This window comes from Oryza sativa, chromosome 8, assembly GCF_034140825.1.
Source record: "Oryza sativa Japonica Group chromosome 8, ASM3414082v1".
Lineage (NCBI taxonomy): Eukaryota > Viridiplantae > Streptophyta > Magnoliopsida > Poales > Poaceae > Oryza > Oryza sativa.
Genome location: NC_089042.1, coordinates 15,678,916 through 15,706,891, shown reverse-complemented (window position 1 = coordinate 15,706,891; position 27,976 = coordinate 15,678,916). Strand labels below are relative to the sequence as shown.

General features: G+C 42.3%; 1 protein-coding gene and 1 pseudogene across 1 annotated transcript; both read left to right on the top strand.

Moving 5' to 3' along the window:
* Positions 1 to 1,081: 1,081 nt before the first annotated feature.
* Positions 1,082 to 2,341, top strand: LOC107281940 (uncharacterized; annotated as a pseudogene).
* Positions 2,342 to 7,451: 5,110 nt separating this feature from the next.
* LOC107277310 (uncharacterized) lies at positions 7,452 to 9,094 on the top strand. Its single transcript, XM_015794012.3, has 2 exons — positions 7,452 to 8,773; positions 8,900 to 9,094. The coding sequence occupies exons 1-2, from the start codon at positions 7,548 to 7,550 to the stop codon at positions 8,958 to 8,960; spliced, it is 1,287 nt and encodes a 428-aa protein (XP_015649498.1). The 5' UTR covers positions 7,452 to 7,547; the 3' UTR covers positions 8,961 to 9,094.
* The last annotated feature ends 18,882 nt before the right edge of the window (positions 9,095 to 27,976 follow it).

The window sequence follows — 27,976 nt, the reverse complement described above, 5'->3', positions numbered from 1 at the left end:
CGACCATCGAGCGCTCTCGGAAAAGTTTACTGATCTTTTAAACATGCTTAGCTTAATTAATAACTTTACTAGTTGGATGGTAATCCTATCAGTTAGTACTTAATTACCAGTTCATCTTTTGTCTCCTATGCTGCGACTAGCAAGCAACATGTAGCTTCAGCTTGCGATTTTTGGGTTCTGCGTAGTACTGAAGTTAATTTGAGTTGTTAATTTGGTAGCAAGCTAAGTTTTAGCTTTGTGAGTTCCAAAACTGTCTGAGGTTAATTACATGATTTCAAGCACTAATCATCATGTAGTAGCAGCTGGCTCTACTTGGATTATCATGTCAATGAATCATCTTCTTTGATTTCTCTGTACTTTGTTATCTGGAAAAATTAACTACAGCTTTGCCTGTTACATTTCTCTACGGTTATAGGTAGCACAGAAGTGAATGTGAAATCTTTCTGGCAGTTGTGCTCGCTCTCCCATTTCTAAGCCAAATTGGCAGCGATTTCTTTGCTATTCATCCCTCGTTGGATTTGATCTACACGTGCGAACAATTGTCTGAATGAAAAACAGAGGTCTTGGTGCTTTTTTTTTTTGTTCTGTTATTATCTTAGCGCTCAATTTTCTTGTGCTAATTAAACTGCTATAGATGGCCATGACAATGAATGACATATATGGGTGGAATGAACTTTGAATCCTTTCGTGCGTTTGGTTTTCGCGATGATTGTTGCTCACGGATTTCAGTTTCAGTTTGCGTATGTTCTGTTAGGTCACCCAAAATATTATAAAAAACCAGATAGTAAGCATTAAATGACTGCTCACTACCTGATATTAATCATTGTGGGAGTGGTGCGTACAACCATGAAGTAGCACTACTACTGGCAGCAAAGGAATAAAAAATGTCATTTGCACAGTGTTTTCTGACAACAAATTTAAAATTGCAAGAGGCTGTTGCTGCTTCCCATCGTTGCTCCTCCTTAGCCAACCGTTGTATAGTCTGTGCTTCTTGCCATCTTCATCCCCTACAAAAACAGAGATGACTCAGGATTTCTTTGAATCGGACACAAACACATTTTGTGAAACTTTGCTAGCTGAGATGGATCTCTCCAAGAGAGGTTTCATGAACTTGTTAAACCAAGGCTCCCCAAGCCAACATTCTAGCCAAATCTCCCGTCCTACTCAATTCCCCTCAACTTTCTCCCAATCACAATTTCTCCAATCCCCACAGCTTACCCAAGCCACCACCTAATTTCCAAACCTTCCACCCTTTTGGTCCTACAGCCAATTATCACCTATATGATAGTTCTCCTCTAAATTTCCAAGGTTTTCAGCAGCAAGTTGGTTAAAATCTGCACCAATAAGCTTTCAAGGTTTTTGTCCTCGAGAAAGTTGGGTGCACTCACCAAATCAAGTTGTCGGATCCATCTCATCTCATGGATCAGAATCAGCCTCTCAGTGCCCTGCAAGACACGAAGAGAACAATTTGGTTAACATCGAAGAGTGAAGTGATAATAGCCAAGAGACAGGAAGAAGAGGGACACGAGTCAACTGGACCGAAGAAGAAAACTTACGACTTCTCAGCTCTTGGTTGAATAACTCACTTGATTCTATAAATGGCAATGACATGAAGGGAGAATACTATTGGAGGGATATTACTGCAGAGTTCAATAGTAATACATCTAGCAATAACCGCAAAAGGACAATCGTGTAATACAAGACACATTGGTGTCGTGTTAAGAAGGACGTTGCAAAATTTTGTGGAGCTTATTCTCGACCTATAAGAACCTGGAGCAGTGGACACTCTGATGATATGATCATGGAGAAAACCCATGCAATATATAAATTAGAAAACAATGATAAAACTTTCACATTAGAGTATATGTGGAGAATTAAAGGATCAACCAAAATGGCGACGGATACTTGAAGCGGACAGCAAGAACAAGAGGACTAAGATTTCTGAATCAGGTGCATATACATCATCATCCAACCAAGAAACTGAGGAGGAGACTAGACGAAAAGAGAAGCACCCTGAAAGGCAGAAAAAAGCCAAAGCCAAGTTTAAAGGGAAAGGAAAAAAAACCTGCACCATCTCCTTTGGGGGACCAACCATCTCAATATTTTGTTCTCTTCAACAAAGCTGAAATTGAGAGCAGAAGCGGTGCTGAAATCTGCAGAAGCAACTACCAAATCAGCAGAAGCAAAGAAGGAACAAACTAGGATGGATAAGTATAAGACATATTTAAAGTTGCTGGACAAAGACACTGCCAATTTTAGTGATGCAAAAATCAAGAGGCATGAAGCTGTCCTCGAAAAGCTAGCTACAGAACATGCAGAAGACCTAAAACTTATTATATAAAGATGTACACTCTTTAACACCTAAAGCTTTTGTTACACAACTAGCCACTTGTTCTCCAGACACCACATAACATAATTCTAAAGTTCCTTCATCCAACTTTTCTTTGATGAAGAAACGATCTATCTCTACGTGCTTTGTTCGATCATGCTGAACTGGGTTATTGATAATGTTAATAGCCGACTAGTTGTCACACCACAACTTCATGGAGGCATTCTTCAATAGCTTCAACTCAATCAACAAATTCTTCAACCATATTAATTCAATTACACTCACTGACATGGCTCTGTATTCAGCTTCAGTCATTGAGCGAGACACCACAGGTTGTTTCTTGCTCCTCCAAGAAACCAAGTTACCACCAACAAAAACATAATAGCCTGAAGTTGACCTTCTATCATTTGGACAACTAGTCCAATCTGCATCACAATAACCTTTCACCATCAGGTGTTTATTTTTCTTGAACCATAATCCTTTGCCTAGGTTTCCCTTCAAATATCTTAGGATCCTATACACAACCTCCATGTGAGCACTTCTTGGATCATGCATATATCGGCTCACCACACTAAGCTTAATTTTTTGAGGGATCAGACTGAACTTAATTTGATGTTTACAGATAAGTTCTTTATTTGGTAGCAAGCTTTGGAAGTTCCAAAATTATCTGAGATTACTTACATATTGTTGGAAATATAGTCATAATTTGGCATATTTTAATTAAAAAACATGATACTCAACATGACATGTGTATTAAGAATTGATCTTGTGATAGTTCTAACTATGAACATACTAATAACTATATAAACATCATCAAGAAACATGTTTAATACTATAGAGATGAAAGTAACATACCCGGAGAATGTTTCGGTAATAGATGAGGCATTGTTGGTGTTGTTGCCTCCGTTGGTGATGACATTCTCGTCTCCTCTAGTGGCGCCTCCTCCACCAGCGGCGGTGCCACCACCTCCAATGTTGCCACCGCCGGTTGACATGTCCAAGTAGTGGTTGTAGAGGAAGTAGACGATGCAGTGCAAAGATCAGTCATGCAAGAATGTGCTCCCCAATAACTTGAACGTCCACCTACCCTTGCTAGAACTAGCAACGGCGCCATGGGATGGAGGAAGCATGAGGGCGAGAAGGCGCGAGGCACGGCGGCAAGGCAGCAAGGCGTGTGGTAGAGGACGGATTAGATCTGAGCAGATGAGGGGAAGAGGAAAGAGACGAGACTGACCAGATCAGGTTTCGGTCTTCTATTTTTTGACTGTTTATTTGGGTCTGTCGTGGGATAGCCTAATTTTTCTATACTTGGGCCATGTAAACTGGGCAATGGGCCATGGTCTATTGATTTCTCAACGTATGTGTCTAGCTCGTTAAGGCTCACGAGCAGCTCACGAGCCAGCTTGAGCTGGCTCGTTATCTTTAACGAGCTAAAATGTCAGCTCGGCTCGTTAGAAAAATGCAACGAACCAAGCCGAGTCGAGCTGAGCTTGTCACGAGCCGAGCGAGCTAACGAGTCACGAGCTTTTCGTCCACCCCTACTTGAGACATTGGCATTGGCTCAGCTTCCTGTGTTGCATCAGGTGTTTGAGTTGCCAGTGGCTCAGGATCCTGTGTGTATACCACTATACTTCCCTCACAACATGAACTTGTTCAGCCTCAGCCTCTGCATTGTCACCTTCCATGCCTACTTGTTGCACTTTTGCATTATCACCTTCCATGCCAACTTGCTCCATTTATGCATTTTCACCTTCCATGTCAACTTATTCTATCTCATTTCCATCTGATTCATCTCCCATGTCCTCTTCCATCTCCAACTCATAGTCACTTCCTTCATCCTCATATGACAGATCAACTAGAATTGGTGCATCTGCATACACCTCAGCCACCCCTCCACCCACAATACAATCATTCATGTATTGGCACACACTGTCATCCAATAGTGCCCTTAACTCAGAATTAAGATCTTTCCCTGGGAACAACAAATGTAGCATTGTTCCTTCAGCAACTTTGCAGTGGTCACATAAATGGCCTACTATTTCAGGCAGAGGTATATTATCTTGATCTAGGTAAGACATTGCCTCACTTCCACCAACATAGTGCTTCTCCCTACCAGACACCAAAAAATCTCCATTGAAGTGAAACCTAACTGGAAGGGTGTTTAAGACGTCCATGGAACCTACATGCAAGTTGGAAAAAAAAAAACACTTCCCCATCGTTTTAAAATACCTAGATTTTAGATCCCAAACAAAAAGAGAGGCAATGGATGATATAATATGACCAAATCGAGGCTACCAACTGCTGTTCTACATAAACAATGCTAACTAAACACCAAATCCGAGGGCAAAGTGCGCATCTACCACAGCATATAAATTGGTGGAGAACCCTAAATCAAAATGGGGAGACCACGATGAAGAAAGGGTGGACTTACCAGCTCGTACTGCCCTAGTTGCAGTCGCCCCAAACCACCGCCGCGCCCCCTAGCGCCGCCCAAGCCATCGCCCTCTTTGTCGCCAAGCTCACAGTAAACAGGTCTAGGGTTTCGGTCAATGATAAAAATGAGTGGGATGGCTACGCGCGCGGGCATTTACCGGTCCGGATCTCACTCAGCTCATGATAGCCCACTGTCAGCTAGCTATTTCCCACCATCCTGAGCTGAGTCAACACTGTTGACCACGGTTAAGTTGCCACGTCATCAAATACCACCCACAATATTGCCATAGGAGTCGGTCTATACCGATTTCAATATTGGGGGTGGGCGGTGGGGTTGTTCTATCCGGTTTTCTAGTTAAGGGTTACGAATTAGATTCCTTGTACAGTTAAGGAAGTTAAGGACTTCTTCCTTGGCTGAGCAACCACCTTCTTAGCCGATCGAGACGAATGCTATGGAAAGCCCAAATCGACAATGACATCCCAGCGTAATAATGGGCTTCTGGCCCGGTCCCCTCCCTCTCTCTCTCTCTCAAACAAAAAACAAAAAGAAACCCTCAACACCCGTCCGTCTCGTTCTGCGCCGTCGCACCGGTCTCCATCTCCATCACTATAGGGCGTGTTTGGTTACCTGCACCAAGCCCGGCTCGCATCCGCGCGTGCAATCGTCAGATGTTTGGTTGCGGGGCTTTTAACGATTTGCCACTCTTACGAATGGTACTTAACAATTTGCCACTATGCCCACATGTCATAGACACATGAGAGCCCACATATCATTGACAGGGTGTAGTAAATCGTTAATTGCCATGTCACAAGAGTGGCAAATAGTTAAATTTCCCTTTGGTTGCCTGCACACCCTCCAGAGCCTGGCTGTGCGCATGCAAAAAGACCTCCCCAGCCAGGCCCGAGAGAAACACCTGAATTGAGCTTCGCTCGAGAGCCTGGCTGAGCGCGTGCAGAGGCGGTGATGAGCGGGTGCAGCGCCAGGACGAGCGGGTGCAGCGTGGGGAGAGGTGTCGCGCATCCTGTCACCTTCCTTCTCCTCATTTCCTCGCTCTACCCTCGTCTCAACTGCCGCCGGCTGTTACCGTCGTCACCGCCGTGCAACGTCGGCTGCTGCTTTCCCCTCCCTTCTCATCACCAGCCGCCTGCCTCACCTCCCCTTTTCAGCCGTCCCCTCCCTTCTCATCAGCAACCACCAGCCAGACGACGGGTACAAAGGTCTGCCCAGGAAGAAGGGCTTGGGAATGACAGAAGCAGAGCCTCCACTTCTCCACTCCTCTTCTCGTCGACCGCCGCCTCCACCTTCCACACCGGTCGCCGCCTCCACCTTCCGTGCCGCTACTCCTCATCACCGACGACCACTGCCTTCCAACTCTCTCTCTCTCCCCTCTTTGGTCCCACAAGACGCTGGATCCAGCGGTAAGGAGCTCGGCGTCGCCAGATCCGGCTCATGAGACGGCGACGAGCGACATGGGAATGGGCAGGCAGAGCGGCGTACAGGCGAGCGGAGCGGCGAGCGTTGCGGTGTGCTGGGCATTGTGGATTAGGACGGTTCCCTTTTTTTTTTCTTGTGGCTTTCCGATTGATTATTGCCGGCTGAATTAATAACGTGTTATTACTGTTTGCACTGTGCTAATGGTGGATGAATTTCCATTAAAGAAAATGTATAAAAAAAATCCTGATGAACTCTTCAATGTTGTCAATTTTGTTTAAGGTTAAATCGAAACCAATCTTATTTTTATGTGATAAACTATTAACATATCCTTAACTAGTTGAGTCTGATATTTGTTCATACGATATTACATAGGTAAGCTCACCCAACTAAATGGAGAGGTAACCAAACTAAAACGCATACAACCAACCAAACAAAATCTCTTTCAAACTGCATATCTTATACAAGCAACCAAACACAATCTCATACTAACCAGGCTAGTCCAATACAAACAACCAAACAACCGCATGTGGATCCCCTTAGTCAGGACAAGCTCAGCCTAGCTGGGAGAGATGGGACAGACTAGAAGGATATGAGCAACCAAACACACCCATAGATAGCCATATGGCTTGAGGCCCGCGGCCCGGCCCAAGTCACGCCATTTTAGCCCTGCCCAAGCACGGCACGGCCCGACTAGGGTCGCGCTTGTGCTAGCCCGGCCCGGGCCGTGCCTGGGCTACACCCTCGGCACGGCCCGATCAAATAAACAAAATATAGAAATTCAAAATAGACTTAAATAACTGTATAATGCAAGGCCAAAAAAGAAGAGGAATACCGTATAGACTTATTTTCCAGCCATTTGAACACATAGCACAAAGTGAAGAAGCATGATGAGCCATCGTGCCTTCAGACCGGCCCGGCATGGCCCGAGTAGTATTGGGCCATGCCTGGGCCATGTATGCCACACATGGGCTGGCACGGCAACCCGACTAGCCTCGGTCCAGGCACGGCCCAGTTGGCCTTCTATATCCATCACCGGAGAATAGCGATGTCGGCGAACTGCTGCTTCCGCCGCATACTTTTGCCTATCACTCCTCGCGCCCAGTCAATCTCCCCATCTCCTCGGCCTCGGCAATAGTCTCCTTGCCAATCTCCATCCCGCGAGCAGCCGTCCCGACGTCCTGCTGCTTCCGCCCCCGTGCCCTACGCTCATCCTCTTTATTTCCCATCTTCTGTTGTAGATCTGGGATATTTTTTCGCTTTGTCTCAATCCTAGTACTAATAAAAGGTTTCCCCCCAAAAAGAAAGAAATATCTGGTGCCCCTGGCATCCTGTACGGACCGGTAGATCGGCATGTCAGCGGCCATGGTGGCGTGCAGCGGCAAGCGCCGGCGGCGGACGGCCACCACTCATGCTGGTCGGGACTCATCGTCGTGGGCTTCTCTGGCGGAGGACCTGGTGAGCCTGATAGGCTGGCGGGTGCTGGCTGGAGATGTGCGAGACTACATCTGCTTCCGCGCCGCGTGCCACCACTGGCGCTCCTGCACCGCCAGCCCGTGCGGCCGCGGCGTCGTGGTCCCGCGCTTCCACCCGCGGCGGTGGATGATGCTCCCCGAGGGGAACGGTCTCTACCCGGGCCACGGCAAGCTGCGTGGCTTCGTCCGCTTCTTCAACCTCTCCACCGGCGCTTTCGTCCGTCTCAGGCTGCCCATCGCCCGCGACGACCACCGCATCCTCGACTCCGTCGACGGCATCCTCCTCCTGCAGCGGAACCGTGACACCGCGGTCCGTCTTCTCCACCCCTTCACCGGCGACATCGTCGACTTCCCGCCGCTGGACACCTTGCTGCCGTACGCGAGCCGCCGGTCGGAGGAATATCTCAGAGATGTCGCTGCTGCCTCCATCACACCATCAGCTGATGACGATCAAGCCGTCTTGCTTATGATATGGTTATCCCGCACGGTGCGCGTAGCCTTCGCCGCCTCTGGGGATAGGCAGTGGAGGGTGTCGAGCTGGTCCATGTACCAAGCCTATACTCCATTGCCATTCCAAGGCAAGCTATACATGTTGGATCAAGCCACGGCTTATGGTGGACCTGAGGTCTTGCAGATAGACCCACCCCTGCAACTGCAGCTGGAAGGGACGACGGAGCTCTCGCTGCCACCACCAAAATCGATCGCCAAATGCCCAGCAAGGACACCTGACTCGTTCTTTCTCTACCATTTGGTAGAATGTGACTCTGACATTCTGCTGGTCACCTTTGGTGTTAGTGTGTATGCACAGATTTCAGTTTACAGACTAGCTGATCTTATTTCGGGAACAACTGTCCCGGTGACTTGCATCGGTCGCAATTCCCTTTTCCTTGGTGATAGGAATCTCTGTGTCAGCTCCAAGGCGTTTCCTACCATTGTGGGTGATGCCATTGTGTTTTACCATCAGAAGGAGAATTATCTTGCACAATACCACCTCAGAAGAGGCACATTGTCACCTACATCGGATGGATGTATCTTTGCGACTAATATGCCAAGTCCTAGTAGCATCATTCACCATATCTACACCTGTTGCTTTCGTACACAATGGTTAGTGACATGTTTTTTATTTTTTTCTCCCGTCATTGTTCTCTTTAATAATAGTTATTCCTTTCAACGGAGCATTTTGTGCTCTGCTTGGTAATTAAGCTCATTGTTTCCCCTCTCTACCTGTAGGACCAAGGGACATTTAATGTTTCAAAGGGAGATCAGGGCATGGCAGATGAAACGGAAGTAGGGATAGACGGGGTAAGTCTTGCCTCCGGTGCAATGATTCTGCTTGAGTGTATGCATTTTTGGCTTCTACTATGCACCCAACTCCCAATACAGCTGATTGATCAATTTATTAATTATTGAGTCTTTTTCCTAGTATTAAAGTGAAAGCAAGATGGCTGCAGAGCTTTGCATTTTAATTAGATATTATGCAACTATCTGGGCACACATTTCTCGATTGGGGTTTGCAAATCTTCGTGAGACCCTACAAGTGTATATATTATTACTAAGGCTATGGTTAGATTCTAACTTTTTTTTCTTTAAACTTTTAACTTTTCCATCACATCGTTCCAATTTCTTCAAACTTCTAACTTTTCCATCACATCGTTCCAATTTCTTCAAACTTCTAATTTTGGCGTGGAACTAAACACAGCCTAACATTGATTGCCTATTTTTGTTGAGATACACTGAAAAAACACTTAATTTGTGTAATTGTCTTATGATGAACTGTGTCGTGTAAACAACTTGCTTTCTTCTAATTGTATGACGTGCAATCTTTTGCATGTTTGCGAGAAAAAAATATACTGTGCATATTAGTTACAATTATTATTATGCATAAGATGAATTAATACTGCGACGGCGCCTCTACCTCTGCCGCTGGCCACTATGGTGCTGATGCCTGGGGATCTGCCGCCGGCTCACCCCAGGCGTGCGGATCCGCCGCGGCTCGCCTTCTCGCCGCCTCCACCACTGGCTGCAACGGACGTCGCTGACGCATGTGGATCCGCCGCCGGCTCGCCCCGGGCATGCGAATCCGCCCTCTCCCGGCGACGGTGACTCGGTTCGGCTCCTCCCTCTCCCGGCGACGCGCGACGACAACGGCCCCACCTATGGGTAGGGGGAGGAGATGCGCAACGACGATGGCGCCGACGTGACGAGGACGACGCTTGTGGGGGCGGTGGCGGACGGAGAAGAGCCGTCGGCCGGACGGGGAGGCCAGCGGCGGCGCCTGTGGGTGGTGCGGCTTTGTTTTTATTCGCTGAAATGTGTTTTTGCAGGTCAGTGAATCTACCGCCTGCAAAGATGGAGATGTCGCCTGCGAAAAATCATTTTCGCAGGCGGGCCACGGGCCTGCGTGTGAAAATGGCCCGTGAAAATCATCTATTTTTGCAGGCTTTTGCGTCCAGACGATCATTTCCTCTGCCTGCGAAAACTGTTTTTTACCGCCTGCAAAAACGATTTTGCTAGTAGTGATATTATGGGACGGAGAGAGTATAAGTGAAAAGAGGGAGTAGAACCTTCGCTAATCACTTCATATGTGCCACACCGCTTCACACTATGTTTTGGATCTACCGATGAAAGCATCAAACAACCGGAAATGAGCCAATTGGTACGGCTGAAAATAAATTGGATATAGAAGTGAATAAACATTTTTTTGATAAAACAAAATATGGCCTGACATGCAAAAAATTCACCGGTCCAAGCTAATCAACCTACACCCTCCATTAGGGCTGTCAAAAAAGCTCGAGGCTCACGAGCTGCTCGAGCTCGGCTCGTCTCAGAATTGATTTGAGCTCGGCTCAAGCTCTTAATGAGCCGAACCCAAGCCTAGCTGCAAGCTTGTGAGCTTTGTCGAACCGAGCTCGAGCTCACGAGCCTAACTATGTGTGTAATTTGTATCTTTTATATGATAAGTTAATAGCTCAAGGATAAATTAGTATATATTCGTGTGAAAATTAAGTGTATTTTGGCATCATATATTAATCTTAAATTCTCATATATTTTCTTCAATATTATTAATTAAAAATTTTTTTTCAAAATTTTGTCATCAAAATATACATTATTCTTTACTCGATTGAGCTCGCAAGCTTAACCGAGCTTGAGCCGAGCCTGCTTAAAAGCTCGAAGGAGGACTGGCTCGATTCGAGCTCGGCTCGAGCTTGTGTCGAGCTTGAGCCTAGACAGGCAAGCTCGCTCGAGCTGGGCTCATTGACAGCCCTACCCTCCATTCCTTAAAAAACGAACTTCATAGCTAAAAGTTATTTTTTTAAAAGAAAGACAGAGGAAGGACCACCAAAACCATATACTTGATACAGTATACGGTACATGTACGCCGGTACATCATTGACCGTTCGACTTGGTTGCGACGAAATCCACGCTGCCACTCTGCGAGCCGCGACAACAAAAAGCAAACCAGAGCAGGCAACGCCTTCTTTCTCTTAGGCTGTGTTTAGTTCACGTTAAATTGGAAGTTTAGTTGAAATTGGAATGATGTGACGAAAAAGTTGGAAGTTTATGTGTGTAGAAAAGTTTTAATGTGATGGAAAAGTTAAAAGTTTATGTGTGTAGGAAAGTTTTGATGTGATGGAAGTTTAAAGAAATACTCCCTCCGTCAAAAAAAAAAAGACAAATCCTGGGTTTCCGTGTCCAACGTTTGACTGTCCGTCTTATTTGAAAAAATTATGAAAAAATTAAAAAGACAAGTCACGCATAAAGTATTAATCATGTTTTATCATCTAACAACAATGAAAATACTAATTATAAAAAAATTTCATATAAAACGGACAGTCAAACGTTGGACACGGAAACCCGGGGTTTATTTTTTTTGGACCGAGGGAGTATTTCGGAACTAAACACGAAACACGGCGTTAACTTTTCTTTTCCCGGTCACTCAGGATTAGCACTTGGCAGTCGAGTTCGGGATTGGCGTGACAGGTGGCAGCCTGGCACTGGAGTACAGCGTCATTCCCTCCATCTCTCTAATCTCATTTCCACCTCTGGACCTAATTGGGAAGCTTAAGATTCAGAGAACCAGCTGCTGAAAAACTAGCTAGTGAGAATATGGAGAACTAAGAAACCCAGCTTTTAGCTTCTAGTTCATTTTTCAGATTCTACAACTACAAATTCTCAGAATCTGGATAAAAAACTGAACTATTTAGGAGAGCTTCTACCATTAGAGGAGCTTCTAGCAACTGGAGATTATAGAAGAAGCTGTAGTTGCTAGAAGCTCTCCAAACTGACCTTTAATCCCAATCCCAATCCCAATCCCAATCCTTCCCTTCCTCTGCTGGTATAAGGCATCATAATGTTTGATCTAGTATTATCGGAGCGCTCAATTTTCGTGTGCTAATTAAACTGCTATAGATGGCCATGACAATGAATGACATATATGCGTGGAATGAACTTTGAATCCTTTCGTGCGTTTGGTTCTCGCGATGATTGTTGCTCACTGATTCCAGTTTGCGTATGTTCTGTTATGACTAATACTAAGCTTAATTTTCCGAGGGAAGAGAGCGAACTTAATTTGATGTTGTTTACAGACGAGTTCTTTATTTGGTAGCAAGTTTTGGAAGTTCCAAAATTATCTGAGGTTATGTAATATTGTTAGAAATATAATTATAATTTGACATATATATCTATCTATTATATACTAAAATTCCATTAAATTTCCTACAAATACTCTTAAGCCACCACGTGGCACTCCTACAAACCCTCCTAAGTCGTCACATGGTACTATTTAATCTCACCGTTGATTTTCACTTAAATTGATGGACCCATTATTTTACACCATTAGATTAGATCTATTATTAAAAAATAATAACTTCCTGATGTACGTATGAGTTTGTACATTACAAATGCCACTGCTTTCTTTCCGTACGTGATATATTGAAAACAAAAATTTCCTAATCTTCGCTGGCGAAAAAAAAACATATACATATACATAAAAAAGACAGAAAAAACATACATTCATAAAAATAAAAAATTTAAAATATGATTTTCTATAATATAAAAATAAAATATATTACTTCACAAATATAAATATATTTAGTTAAATTAAGATCTATAATAAATATCTAATCAATGTTCTTTGAAACCATCTTCTAAATCTATCTATTATATACTTAAAAATACATTAAACTTTCTCTCAAATAAATTAAAGAAACTCTAGAAATCTATTATATACTAAAAGTTTATTAAATGTCATGTAAACACTCCTACATTATCGCGTGACACTTTAATAAAATTAGAGAAATCCTAGAAATTTAGAGTAAAAAAAGAAAACCATCGAGCCTTCAATTTTCACTTAAATTAGTGGACCCGCTATTTTAAACATTGGATTAGAGCTCTTAAAATTCCCATGCTGCTAATCTCTATCCCGGAAAAAAACATAACGTGATTACATCGTACGATCGTCTCCTTCCCGGGAAAAAAAACTTAAATACGTACAACATATACGATCGAAAAAAAGATAAAGCCAAAAAAATAAAAAGAAAACATGCACACGTACATAGTAGTATCGGAAAGAAATACTAATCATGAAAGATCATCACCGTCAGCACTAATTTAACCTTTAATCTATGATTTTATTATAAATAATACTACACAAATATGCACAGCTAAACTTAATCATAAACGTATTGTAGTGATAAATATATCATGACAAATGACGCCAGCATGTAATAGTTAATGTGATAATAATGTTTCAAATAATTTCATATCGTATTTTATGGTGTCAAATATCACTTGACAAATATACAACGTTAATTTGAATCTACATATGTAAAAATTAAAATAACAAAACCTAGCATTGTTTTTTGAGTACATATATTTAGGTTTATTTAATTTTGGAAGAGATTGAGATTCTCAAAGTATTTGGAATTTTTCAAAACTTTTCTTATTTGAGGTCTGAGAAGCACAGTTAATAGATTGATGAGAAAAATTAAATTAAATTCTAGCCAGTGATAATAAAACAATAGAATTTAGCTTTGGTTTTTAAGTGGATCTTTTTAGGTTTATTTTGGGTGATATTGAGATTCTAAAAGTATCTGAATTTTTTCAAAACTTTTTGATTGTTATTTGAGGAGTGAGAAGCATACATGATAGATAGATGTGAAAATAAATAAATAAATAAGAGTTTAGACAGTTATTTTGCTAGAATACAACTCTTAATTCATCACGAGAATTATGTATTTTCTTTGCCAAGTACTATTGGCAAAACATGAATAATCCAATAAAATACGCATAGAACTACTTATGTTATTTTTTTATATAGTTGATAGAAATTCTAATATACCAGGTATATAATTGACGAATGTTATACACCACAGAACCCAACTGTAAGCGCACCCTAGCGAATTAGTTAGTGTAAATAAGTTTGTGAAATAAGTACATTCTTAAAATTAGTAAATGAGTCTCATATAATTATAAATAACATATGGTGAAACAAATTTGGTGCTAAAGTATAAATCTATATCAAAATAAATAATGATATGGTGTTTTGCAGATTTTCATGGTGGTACGTTTTTTAGCTATACTTTTTTAAGTAGTACCGAATGATTAACCCTGCTCATTTGAAAAACATAATATCGTATGTATTCCATTAAAATTTGAATACTTATTACTACTTCATATACACATATTGTCTATTGTCTACCACAAATCGACTCAATTTTTTTTCAAAAAAAAATGTTTTCATCACCTCCTTCTTTCTGTCCCTCTTTGTCGTTCAATGCAGGGTGCAGTACTTGCTATGCCATCATATATATTGCATGGGCATGTATATGGTTGAGTTAAGATGATGTCCGTGAAAGGCCATCATAGGCAATGTTAAAGTGATATAGTTACCAATATAATCATTTGTGAGTGTACCGATAGTGTACTAAGTGTTAAAATTGTATTGTATGATGGTTTTTAGGGGCATGGCTACATCGATGTGGGACCTATATGTTTTAAGGCATTACATACTTCATCCATTAGAGAGACATTCATGTTTATTTTTAACGGTCTTATCATATTATTCGGTGTAGATATGGTATATTTATACTATTTATACATAGATGTGAAAATAAGTGATGAACACCGGGTTATGAAGTGTAGATGAATTTTTTAATGTATTAATAATGTATCACTTGTTTTAGTGGTACACCTAGCTCTTAAAACAATGATAGTAAGTAGTGATGACAAACAACCAGTTTATATATTACTAAGATAAAGGGATTTTTATTTAAATCTAAGAGACATTCTTATCACATTAGTAGTATATTAAAATCTACTATCTATTTTATGGTAAATATATTTATTTTTTATTGTAGGATGATCTAAATTCTCTTACACTATATATATATATATAGTGATGTATGATTCCTTTTAGCATTCTTTTTTTAATAACAAATAAGATGCCTGTGCATCTGTGCGAAATTCCTTTCCAATTTATATTTCGGAAATATTCTACAGTTTATATTCCATCGTTATAGTATTTGAAACACAAACTATAATACATGCCCACGCGAATGCGTGGGCTACCTTTCTAGTTCTAATAAAAAAATATGAAACTTAACATGACACATGTATTAAGAATTGATCTGTAATAGTACTGCTAAACATGCATGAATATGCTAATAATTATATAAGCATCATTAAGAAACATGTTCAATCTGAAACGAGTGGAGTAGTATCGTACCATACTGCGTTCAATAGTTTCCGTCAGTTTGTGAGCTGTTTTGATCCCTCCTGGCCTACTCAGAGCCTGTCACGAACTCTTTACTACAACCGCGTCTCGGACTCGCGGTGCGGCTTGAACCTCCTCATCTGCTTGGCGACTCAAACAAGGCTGACTCCGCTGCGTCACGCCGTCACCCTCCTCCTCCTCCTCCTCGCCGGCAAAATCGACGACAGCTTCCATTTCGGCGGGCTCGTACCAGGTGATCAGTTCCTCCCTCCCTCCGCTCACCACACCCACCACCGCATGCGCATCGCTCCTTTTTTTTTTCTTTTCTTCCCCCCGCGCCGCCTTCACTCGTTCCACGGCCAGCGGCGGCACTCCCCGGTCATCCCAACCCCCTCTCTCCTGGAACCCTAACCTCGCGGAGTAGCAAGCGGCTGCGTCGGGACGGCTCTCGAATCAGGTAGGATTTCCGGACGCGATTCCACTGTGGACAACGTCTACTTCTCCGTCCGGTTACGATGGCGTCATGGAGAGTAGCATGCTGCTAAGTAAGCCTGCCAGTGGGCTGGATTTTATTGGGCGAAATGGATTGGATGTTGATTTGGATGGTGGTGGTTGGATTCAAATGGGCTGATATTAATTTTGGATTGGAGCGGGTTGGCCTGTGAAGAATTGTGGTTTGGGCTGGAGTGGATGCGGGTTGGCCTGTGAAGACTATCCATGGATTCAGCCCATGGGTTAGCCTCCAAAACAAACCGAACTATCCCCACTCCACTCCAAACCCTACACTCCCCGCACGCGCCTGTGCGCAGTGCGCCGCCGCGCACTGCCGCCGCCGCCGCCACAACCGCGCGCCGTCACCGCCGCGTGCCGTCACCGCCGTTCGCTGCCACCGCCGAGCGCCGTCACCGCCGTTCGCCGCCACAGTCGCCGGACTCACTCAAGAAGGTGACTCATCTTTCATGTTTCTTGAAGTGGCGTTCTCTCTCTGCTTGGTCGAGCTCCGCTGATATATGTTCTTGCTGTGGGCAGGGAGGTGGCAGATCTGCGGTTGCGTGACCTCCATCTTGGATCTCGGTGAGCTGGGGGGACTGTTCTTGGAAGTGGTTCCTGGGAGCATCCTGGTATGGTACCTTGGCTATTTTTGTGCTTTTTCTTTGTTTCGATTTTTAGATAATGTGGGTTGGTTCGATTGGAGATGCTGAAGAGTGGTGGGTTTCTGTTGGGTTTAATGCCGCAGCTGGTGTCCCATCTTAGTTGTCTCATGTGATACATACTCTGCTGGATTGTAGTATGTGTGCCATCAGACATCAGGATTAGTCACAATAATTAGGTCTTAACTCTTGAAAGGTAAAGACTTATGAAGCTATTGCCAAATTAGCAGTACCAATGTCTCATCTAACCTTGAGAAGTCATCTAGATCTCTGGTATACTGCAATGCTACTGAAAAAGAAAAAAAAAAGATGTTGGAGATTTGAACAAATTGGAATTACACAAATTGATTGCTAGCAATGTTCTGTTATTCGCAATTAATTCTGTCAGATGGTTGTTTATAATATATCAGTGCAATTGCACCCTTTCCCAAGTCCCAACCTCTAAGTCATGTTTATTAAGCATGCAGCTTTTTTGCTGCTTAATGGTGACTGTTGAGCGCATCTAGAAAATCCAGCACTTAAACTTTTAAGCTGTTGGTCAAAGGATAAAACATTTTGAATGTCAGTTCATTCAGTCCCATATAACTACTAATCTGTTGATTTAGGTGGCTGTCTTTCACTGTATAACAGGTTGCTGTTGGGTATGCTTATCATTTCACTAGTTTTTAGCACAAGTAGTAAATGTAAATATTAATTCTGCACAAGTAGCAAATGTAGATATTAATTTTCTATTCTTGTCAAACACAGGTTTATTAAACATGTCTATGCAAAATTCTGAAAGTTCATCTGCCAATAGTTCTAGTCATGAGCTGCCTTCACAAACACGTAAGAGAGCAAAAGTGTGGGAACATTTTGAGCAGGAGCTTGTCATGATAGATGGTCTTCCAAAAGCACAATGCAAATATTGTGGCTTAATGTTGTCAGCGACTAGAAAATCAGGAACTAGCCATCTCATAAACCATATTTGCGAATCTTGTCCACTAGTTGATGGTGAAGTTAGAAATAGGTTTATATCAACAGTTAGGAAACAACCCGTGGAAAATTTTGTGTTTGATCCTAAAAAGACTGAAGAGTTGATGATAAAATATTTCATCCATGCTGAGATACCATTCCATAAAATTGAGGATCCCTACTTGGATGATTGGATGGCATCCATGCAGCCAACTTTTAAACTTGTGGGTCGTCAATCAATCCGCGACAAGATTTACAACTATTACAATAGGCTGAAACAAGAATTGCATGCTGAATTAGAGAATCTTGATTCGCGTGTATGCCTAACATCGGACATGTGGACCTCAAATCAAAACCTAGGATACATGGTTGTCACAGCCCACTATGTTGATGCTGAATTCAAAATGAAAAAGAAAATTATAAGTTTGAAGCCTGTGAAGTATCCACACACTAGCTTTGCAATTGAAGAAGCCATGATGAGGTGTTTGACTGAGTGGGGCTTGAGTAGCAAACTGTTCACCTTAACTTTAGACAATGCTAGTAACAACACCGCTGCTTGTCAAGAATTAGTGAAAACTCTCAAGGATGAGTTGCTTTGAGTGATCCTGATTGGCAAACCAGCGATCTTTTAAAACGATTGGCTGCTCCTATGCACACCAAGTTTGCAAAATATTGGGATGAAAAATTGGCAAACAACTTCAATTTGGCACTTGTCATTACCACTGTGTTAGATCCAAGAAGGAAAAGAGACTATTTGGATTTCTTTTATGAGAAGGTGTCTCCCCATGGTTCTAATGTTGAAAGTAAAGTGGACTCTATTATAGAGGAGATGAAATCATACTTTCATGTATATGAAGGAATTGCAAGAAGAAGGGGTGTATCCTACATGTCACAGTCTAGTGAGAGAGTTAGTGTTGTAGGCTCACCTGTTTTGGGAAAAAGAAAGCTAGAGCATGAATTCACCCTCTTCAAGTCAAACCGGAAGGTTGCACGTACTCAGAAGTCAGAGATTGATACATATTTAGAAGAAGTATGTGAGGATGATAGTGAGGATTTTGATGTTTTGGCATGGTGGAAGAAAAATTCCAAAAAGTTTCCTGTGTTGGCAATTATGGCTCGAGACTTTCTTGCAATTCCACTTAGCACCGTGCCCTCAGAGTCCGCTTTCAGCAGTGGAGGAAGGATTCTTGGAGACACAAGAAGCTCATTGACACCAGAGATGCTCGAGGCACTTGTTTGTGCAAAAGATTGGCTACATAGAGCCAAAAAACAAGGGGATTAAAGGTATAATATCTCACGCCTTGTATTTCGTCTCAGACTTTGTGGTCTGTGCCATATAAATAGTAATTGTAGATGTGTTTTCATTTTATATTGTTTGATTAGTCACAAAATCTAGATTAATTTGTCTGAGTGCCCACCAGTATTACTAATATTTGTGCCAAATTTTCTTTGATCTAGGTTCGTACTGAGTACTGACCATATGATGTTTTGTGAAGAAGGTTTGGTATGATGGCTGTTTTTTTTTTACAATGGTGGGGTCCCTGTGCTCAGTAACTTAATGTTGTTTTTTGTTCATCAGTTGGTGAAATGTTAGGCGGAATTTGTAACACCTTGCAATGCCTTTTATATCTATTAGTTGTATCCTTACTTGTATATATTCTTATTTGAGCAGCTAGAGCATGTTCAGGAGATAGATGAGAGCATTGTGTATGTGAAGGATAAGCAAGGAAGGTGGCCTCTCTCTTCTCCCAGAGGGGCAAAAAAGGCCCCAACCAGGACTCTGTCATCCTCTGCCAGGTAACATCTTCAGCTCTAACTCTCTGTCTCTGAATCTTTTCTTTCTGTTTGATGTGCTCAGCTCAGATCAATCCGCTCAATTTCTCCTCTTGATGAGGCTGCTCAGGCCAAATGTTTTGTTTTGTACTCAAAAGGGTTCAGATTAGTTCAGGGCTTCAGGGTGTTCTCTAGTCCATGATTTGAGCTTCCATGAGCTAATTAGGTCAGCAGTTAGTAGAGTACTTTTTTTTCAGGAAGAGTTAGTAGAGTACTTGGTAGAAATAGAGAAAAATCTTTTCTTTCTCTTGCAAAATTGTTTGATATGATATGTTGTATCCTACTATGTTGATTCTGGCTGCAGAATTTTGGGGCTCTCAACCTTGTTTTCTTCCTCTCTTTTTTTTTTCCATTTCTTGAAAGTCCTTGTGGTTGTATATAGTAGTATAGATATTTAGTTGAATAGTGGGGATGGATGGATTCATTCTTCATTCTTACTAGTGTGTCCACTAACTCATGCTAGTCATATCTTATAGAAATAATAATATTCAACTTGTAATCTTTCAATGTTATTTCTGAAATATAAATTTCTGATGGCTTCTTTCTCTTCCAGATTATCTACAACTGCATATGGATCAAGGCATAGATGATGTTTTGGTAGTTTTTGTTGAAGATATAAACCTTATTATGGCCCTTATTATTGCTGTAGTAGTGAGCAATTGACTTAATTGTAATTATATGACATCATTAGTCTTCTGGTATTCATTTCAGTGCTGGATCAGCTAACAAACAATGCGATGCGTATCATTCTGAGTATTTTTTTTGCCCAATTTTCAGTGTTTCAGCAAGCAATGATGTTCTTTTAATATTTCTGTTTTGAATTAATTGTCTGCACGTGTGTCTACACTGCTGCTCTCTATACTGTAGCTGAGATCCATGGCTAAAGAAGTAACGAGGCCTCCTGGCTCCAAGCTCTCTGTAGTGTAGCTGGGATCATGGATTGAATCCATTCCAGTGAAGTGGGCTGAACTCATTTTAGTGTAATGGTTTGGGGTGGGTTGGATTGAAATCTGATGCGGGGTGGGTTGGTTTGGATTTTGGAGGAGAGGAAATGGGGTGGGTTGGTTTGGCATGCCATTCCATGAGGAGGTGGGCTGGGGTGGATTCAAATTGGATCTCAGCCCACTGGCAGGCTTACTGCTAAGGCCTCTAACCAAACTGTCCTAATTTCCTCAAATTTCACCAAACATATATACCACTCTTAACATTTTGGATAAGGCAAAAGCAATCCTACCCTTGCTAAGCAAGGCCTGGTATTTGGAACAAGTGAGAAAAAAAAAAGCGATCCTACCCTTTTTATGGCAATCTAACCTCTAACCGTTCAGAATGTCTTTCCAGGCGAGGAAAACCGATTTGGCTCTCCCGCGGCGGGCAAGCGCGCGGTGAGAGGACAAACCAGACTGACGACTAACCAACGCATGATTTGCCCAGAGAACCAAATAGTGGGCTTTGCCCACTTGAGCACCCATGCATATATATGGGCAAGCTGAGCATATATAGCCTAGCTAGGAAACATCGGCGAAAGATCCAAATAGATCCTATATGTTCCCTCACAACAACAGATAATTAGTTCTATGTACAAACTCTTGTATGACCCACCAGAGTAGGCACTACACAGAAAGTAAAGCCACGATCAAGTCTCGCAAGACTGCTCTTCTTCTTGCATGAAATGAGTAAATGGTGAAGAACTTCAATAGGAAATACAGCTATCCTTGATCATATAGGTTGGAGCTCATAAAAAAGGCTTCTGTTCCTGTTGCGGTTTATTCATTGAACTGTTTGTGGTCGCATGAGATTACAAGTTCCTTCAGGAGAAAAAGGAAAATTAAACAAAAGAATTTAAACTTAATTGTTGGTGTTATGCACTATATGTCTATGCTTATCAATTCGGACATACCATTTTCACTGACCTTGTTAGTTTCAGCTTCAACATGGTGAATCATTACGGTTGTGGCACTCCGAATTTTCAGAAAGGAAGGAGAAATGTTAAACTAGAAGACCTTCCAGAGGTATTCCGTACATTCTTTTTTTGTTTGTTTGTTTTGATGTTGACCACTAGTGGAACTTCTAAACTATAGTGCATGTTGTAACATCAATGCAGGATGTGTTATGTTCAATTTTATCAAAGCTGCCTCCAAAAGAGGTATCAAGGACGTACTAGTGTTTTGTCAAGTAATTCGAGATATATGTGTTCTAAATGCAGCGCCAAATTAAGCTTCAAATTCGTTACTGGGTACTACCATGATGAATATCAAAGAAAATAGTATATTCAGGAATTCATCGAAAACGTTAATGCAGTTCTGCAAGAGTATGATGACAAGGTGGTCGAAAGATTTGAAATCAAAATTGAATTCGAGGACATGTTGATTGATGAGCTCAATAATTGGGTTACTTTTGCTGTGCAGTCACGGACCAAGAACCTAGCTTTTGATTTAGTGCCTGATATATTGACGGGTTCACATGATCGTTACATGTTTCCGTTTCACCTCTTGGATGAGAAGAGCGTATCTGGTCTGCAATCTATTCAACTTAGTTACATTTCTTTCAAACCACCATTAGGGTTTAAAGGCTTCCCAAGCCTAAGAAAACTCGATCTAAATCTTGTCCATGTCAACAGAGAGAGTCTCGAAGTTATGTTGCACAGTTGCCATAATCTTCAATGGCTGAGCTTAGTCAGATGCTATCTTGATGGAAAACTACACTTGGTTTTATCCCACCTACGATACATAAAAATTTTCCAGTGCAAGACGACCATGGTAGAAGTCCATACTGCAAAGCTTGATACCTTCATATTTGACGGACACTTAATTTGTTCCTATTATCCTAAATACATCTCATGTGGAAAATGCACACATTTGGTTCTTCAAGGCTGCTTTCCAGGATGCTGTTGCAACACTTCTCAAAGGGATTCCAATCGTGCGGAATCTGACATTGCATGTTTGTTTCCAACAAATAGAGGTTTGCTCTTGGAAAATCGTTGAATTAAGCTGCAATTTTAATGTATCTACCATCATCTAGTTGATGGCATATATTTTTTTTTCTTTTTTGTTTTACAGGCACGATGGCTGTTGGATAACCGACACAGCTTTTCCAATCTTAGGCATCTGCAGTTGTTAATGAACTTAAAAACTGAAGATGCCAACAAGATACATTACGCGGTTTCCTTAATTAGGGCAGCTCCATTCATTGAAAAGTTGGAGGTCCATGTAAGTAACTCCCATTCCTTCTCTGCCATACTTCTCTGGTGTGCAAGATACACACTCTTATATCTTTGATATCCATCTAATTCGCAAGTGGCCCTTCTGTCTTTTTTTTTTTTTGCTTTCAAGTTATATGGTGTTGTCCAATGTCTCCGTTTTTATTGTTCCACGATGGAATAGTGTGCTAAACAAACTCATGCGAATATGTTTTCATTTGTAACTCTTGTTTTTAGCACGTTTCTCAGTCATCTGCATGATGTTTCTGTGTTTAGAAGTCTAGATATCAGCACAGGATAAACCTTCAGCGCTTCATACCTTTTCTTTTCATCTAGCACTTTTCAGGAATTTTTTTTCACTTATTATTCAGGCATTTGATTTGCAATATGAAGTCATTAGTATAATACTATTTCACGATGGGCACAGCATTATTTTTATTTATCATCTACTACTACCTATTTCAAGGATGAAAGCCCAGATGAAGTTACCGTAGTGATATCAAGTTTTTTGTTTTGAGTTTGGATGCAGAATTCTATGTCATAAGCAAAGTGACTTGAGTATTAATAAGTAAAAATCTGAATTGTGTGCCGATCATACTCCTTTATTGGAGAAATCTTTATCATATGACCATGTATACCATATGCTGATCATATACTGTTTTGTTTCAAAACCTGCAGTTTGGTTGCCCTCATCATGTATGGTTTTCGGATAAGGGTTATGTTGCACCCCATCTCGAGCAACATGAATATAGTTATCTGAAGAACATGCACATCACTGGGTATAAAGGGGAGAGAGGGCAGCTTGAATTTCTTAAAGATGTTGTGGAAAATGTCCCTGCGCTGGAGTCTGTTACTATAGAGACAACTCAAATCTACATATGTGAAAGCAGCAAGCTCTCTCCAATGAGGATGAGCCACGTCACCTAAATAATAATAGCCCTAGGATGATAGTGGGAAGAAAAGTGGACCGTTAGATCATTAGGATAATACACCAATAGCTATCAGCATAGTTCCCGCTAGTCAAAGTAGCTTAGTCAAACAATTTTTTTTTTAAAAAAGAACCATCCGGAAGGTAGCAGAAAAAGGCAGGGGATAAAAAACGAGAAGAAGACTATCCAAATCCCCCCATCTCCAGCAATCTCCAGCACAGTCCACATCAATAGAGGCTCCCTTGCATCATCGCCGCATATCCCAACACCATCACATCTCCACGCGCCGCTGCATCAACGTCACCAACAGCTCAACGCCATTGCCATCTCCACGCGCAGTCATGCACCACCATCGCAGTCTACCAGCAGCAGAACAACAACAACAAAACAACCCTGTCAAGAACATCGACGACACTAGTGAGTTCAACCACTAATCAACATTTTTCTCCTACTCCTGATCTGCAACGCCACCGGACGCCGACAACATCTCTTCCTCCTCTACTACGGTCGGAGCCTCGCAATCCCCACCAACGCCTTTGCGGATGAGAATGAATGGGCAGTAACAAGGTCATTTCAATTGCCTACTCTTACTAGCAGGTTATGCAAGCACTCAGAGTCGCGCGAAGCACGACTGGGTGGCTAGTACTATATGAAGATAAGATCGACAACAAAATTCGTGATACAAGGTTCGAGCACGCTGCTACAGCTGCGAGATCTTTTCTCCTTGGTAAAATTTCACCAAACGTGGAGCTTTGTATTTTGTAAGGGCCTGTGTGTGGCAGGTTTACAGGAATCATATGATTCGTCATCAATCATATCCTCAAGATAATCAGAACTAGTTTGCATGGTTTGGTACAGAACAGATAGATCCTAGCTGTAACAGCCGTAGTTTTAATCTCCTATGCTCAGTGTTGTCATGTTGTTATGTGCTTGCTTGTTTTCAAAAAAATGAAACGCAAAAAAGTGAACAAATTAAGGCCAGGTAAAAAGTGCAAAAACACTTTCTTTTAAAATTTCACAAATTTTCGTCACCCGATTTAAAATTTTCTGAAAACTTTACCAAACATATAAGACCAAGCACAAAGCCTTCTCCTAAAATTTCACAAAATTTCAGCACTTATTCCCTATCTAAAAAATCGATCGAATCATCTGGCCTTCAAATACTAACTATGCACAGTGCAAAAAATTAGATCGGTGAGCATGTTACAAGTGGCACAACTCATATTTGTTAGGCTTGGCCTGTGTATTAGACTTGTGTTGCCATTAGATGGATGTATTGGGTCGGCCATATGGGCTGAGGCAGTTGGGTTGTAACTAGATAAATACAGACCTCTGAGTCAGGGGCTGGCTATCAAAGAAGAGAAAAGCAAATTCCCAACTACCTCTCCTCCAACCTCAGCTCGAGTTCTTCCTCTCTACCCCAAAATTCCACCGAAATCTCCTCACGAGTTCGTCAAATCCACATCAATCTAGGTGAGACGCCGGAAGGATTGGATGAGCCGTGACATTTCTGGTATCAGAGCCGTTCGATCAACCCAAATTCTGGCGAGGAAGAAGGCAAATCCGCTGCTACAGGAAGAAATGGGGGTAGCGGAAGGAGATGCCGAGTCAATGGCGACGAAGGTGGCAGATCTCACCGCAAGCCTCAACAACATCTTGGTGTCTCTTCAAGGGATGGAGAAGTGGATTCCGTGCGTCGACAATGGGATCCGAGAGCTGAACAAGTCCATGGAGGGGATCGAAGTGCACGTCACCGCTCTGGAGGCGTCGACGCCGATGAACATGAAGACGCCCGTAGGGCCCCGCGTCGAAGAACAACACCAGGGGGCTGCTGTTGAGTCCCTTGCGGCTCAAGAGCGAACCCTGGGCAGAGGTAAACGACAGTTTCCTCACTCTCCAATTCCTTTCGAGTTGGGTGAAAGTTCAGAGAGGGGAAATGGTGTAAATGGAAGTTTTAGATATGGGGGAACTAGGTTGCCCAAAACTGACTGTCCTAGGTTTGATGGAGATAACCCTAAGCTTTGGAAAACCAATTGTGAAAAATATTTCCACATGTATCAAGTTCCTTTTGAGTCGTGGGCAGCCTTTGCAACCTTGCATTTCACTGGGAATGCAGCTCTATGGTTGCAGACCTATGAAGAGCTACATAGTGTGGAGAGTTGGGCTGAATTCTATGTAGCGGTTCATAGTAAGTTTGGAAGGGATAAGTATCAGGAGCATTTGAAGGAGTTAGATGGGCTAGTGCAGATGGGAAGTGTGGAGGAGTACCATTCTAGATTTGAGGAACTTATGCATCGAGTCTTAGTGTATAACAAGGGGTATGATGAGACCTATTTTGTCACTAAGTTTGTGGGGGGCTTGAAAACTGAAATTAAAATTGCGATCAAGTTGCATAAACCAAGAACGGTTGATGCTGCTCTATCTCTTGCAAAAACGCAGGAAGAATTGCTGAATGAAGTAGGCAAGAAGGGGTACAGCAAGACTGTATTCAAGGAGCCATATAAGCCTCAAGGGAAGCCAAGTTACAAAGGGAAGGGGATTCTAGGTCCAACCCCTGAGGAGCCTAAGAAGGTAGAGGAGAAGCCGAAATGGGAGGACAGGTTTGAATCACTTAAGTCTGCTAGAAGAGCAAGAGGGGAGTGTTTCAAGTGTGGTGAGAAGTGGGGGCCGGGACATAAATGCCCAAAGTCAGTCCAGCTTCACATCCTGGAAGAGCTGCTTGAGGTGTTCCAGATTAGAGATGCAAATGAGGGAGAGGCTGAAGAGGGAGACTCTGGAAGTGAAGAAGAATTGGTCATATCAGAATGTGCCATGACAGGTTCTTCTGGAAGGAAGACAATAAGATTGGAAGGGTTGATTCAGAAGCATCATTTGTTAATTCTGGTGGATTCTGGGAGTACTAGCAACTTCTTGGCTGAAAGGGTAGCAGAAAAATTGAACCTACCAATAAGAGGAACAACCCTGTCACAAATAACCATTGCTGATGGGGGCAAGATGACCTGTGCAAAAGTAGCTCCTGGGGTTGAGTGGTGGTGTCAGGGACAATCATTTGTGACAGATCTCAAGCTGCTGCCGTTGGGAAGCTATGATATGATTTTGGGAATGGATTGGTTAGAGGAATTCAGTCCAATGTGGATAGATTGGAAGAGAAAGAAGATGAGGTTCAGTCATAAGAACAACAGGATTATGCTATTTGGGGTGAAAGACCAGTTAAATCAGTGCAAGATCATGTCAGCTAAATAGTTTAATGGGATGATGAAGGATGGGGCAGTGGCTCAAGTGGTTCAGCTGTGTACCATAGAAGAACAGCAGAACCAAAGTGAGGTGCCCTCACAGATTCAAGAAGTGTTGCACAGGTTCAAGGACAGGTTTGGTGAGCCAAAGGAGTTGCCACCAAAGAGGGATTTCGATCATGCAATTCCTCTAGAGTCCTAGGCCAAGCCTGTCATTCTGAAGCCCTACAGGTACTCACCAATTCAGAAGAATGAGATAGAAAAGCAGGTGAGCCAAATGCTTAACCAGGGCATCATACAGCCAAGTGTGAGCCCATTTGCCTCACCAGTTCTACTGGTGAAGAAAAAAGATGGGACATGGAGATTTTGTGTGGACTACAGGGGACTGAATGGGATAACAATAAAGAATAAGTACCCAATGCCCGTGGTTGAGGAGCTGTTGGATGAGTTGGCAGGTGCCCAATGGTTTACAAAACTGGATCTGAGATCTGGATACCATCAGATTTGGTTAAAGGAAGAGGATGAGCATAAGACGGCATTTAGAACTCACCAAGGTCATTATGAATTCAAAGTAATGCCATTTGGATTAACAAATGCTCCTGCTACATTCCAAGGGCTGATGAACACTATTTTTAACCATCTGATTAGGAAGGGGGTCTTGGTCTTTGTGGATGATATATTGATCTATAGCAAAAGTCTCCAGGAACATGTGCAGATGTTGAAAGAGGTTCTGACTGTGTTGCATAAGCATAAATTGTTTGTCAAAATGAGCAAATGTTCCTTTGCCCAGCAGCACTTGGAGTATTTGGGGCACATTATTGGCATACAAGGAGTGCCGGAGTGGCTACAGACCCAGCCAAGGTGAAGGCTGTTCAAAGTTGGCCTGTTCCAAAGGGGTTAAAACAGTTGAGAGGTTTTCTTGGACTAACAGGGTACTACAGGAGATTCATTCAATGCTATGGGATGATAGCAAAACCCTTGACAGAATTGCTAAAAAAGGACAGAGAGTATACTTGCACAGCTGAGCAGCATGCTTTTGAAGCCCTGAAACAATCGTTAATGCAAGCCCCAGTCCTGGCATTACCAGATTTTAGCAAAACTTTTGTGTTGGAGACTGATGCCAGTGGAAGAGGAATTGGAGCAGTGTTGATGCAGGACAAACATCCCATTGCCTATATCAGCAAAACATTGGGGAAGAAAGCTTAGGCAATGTCTACCTACGAGAAGGAGTGTCTTGCAATCCTTTTTGTTGTTGAGAAATGGAGGTCTTACTTGCAGCATGCCACTTTTGTAATACTCA

Bases quoted from the DNA above. Each gene is read 5' to 3' on its own strand.
- LOC107277310 (XM_015794012.3), top strand. From the start codon at position 7,548: ATGTCAGCGGCCATGGTGGCGTGCAGCGGCAAGCGCCGGCGGCGGACG. The intron at 8,774-8,899 runs GTTAGTGACATG...CTCTACCTGTAG, and splicing joins TGTTGCTTTCGTACACAATG to GACCAAGGGACATTTAATGT.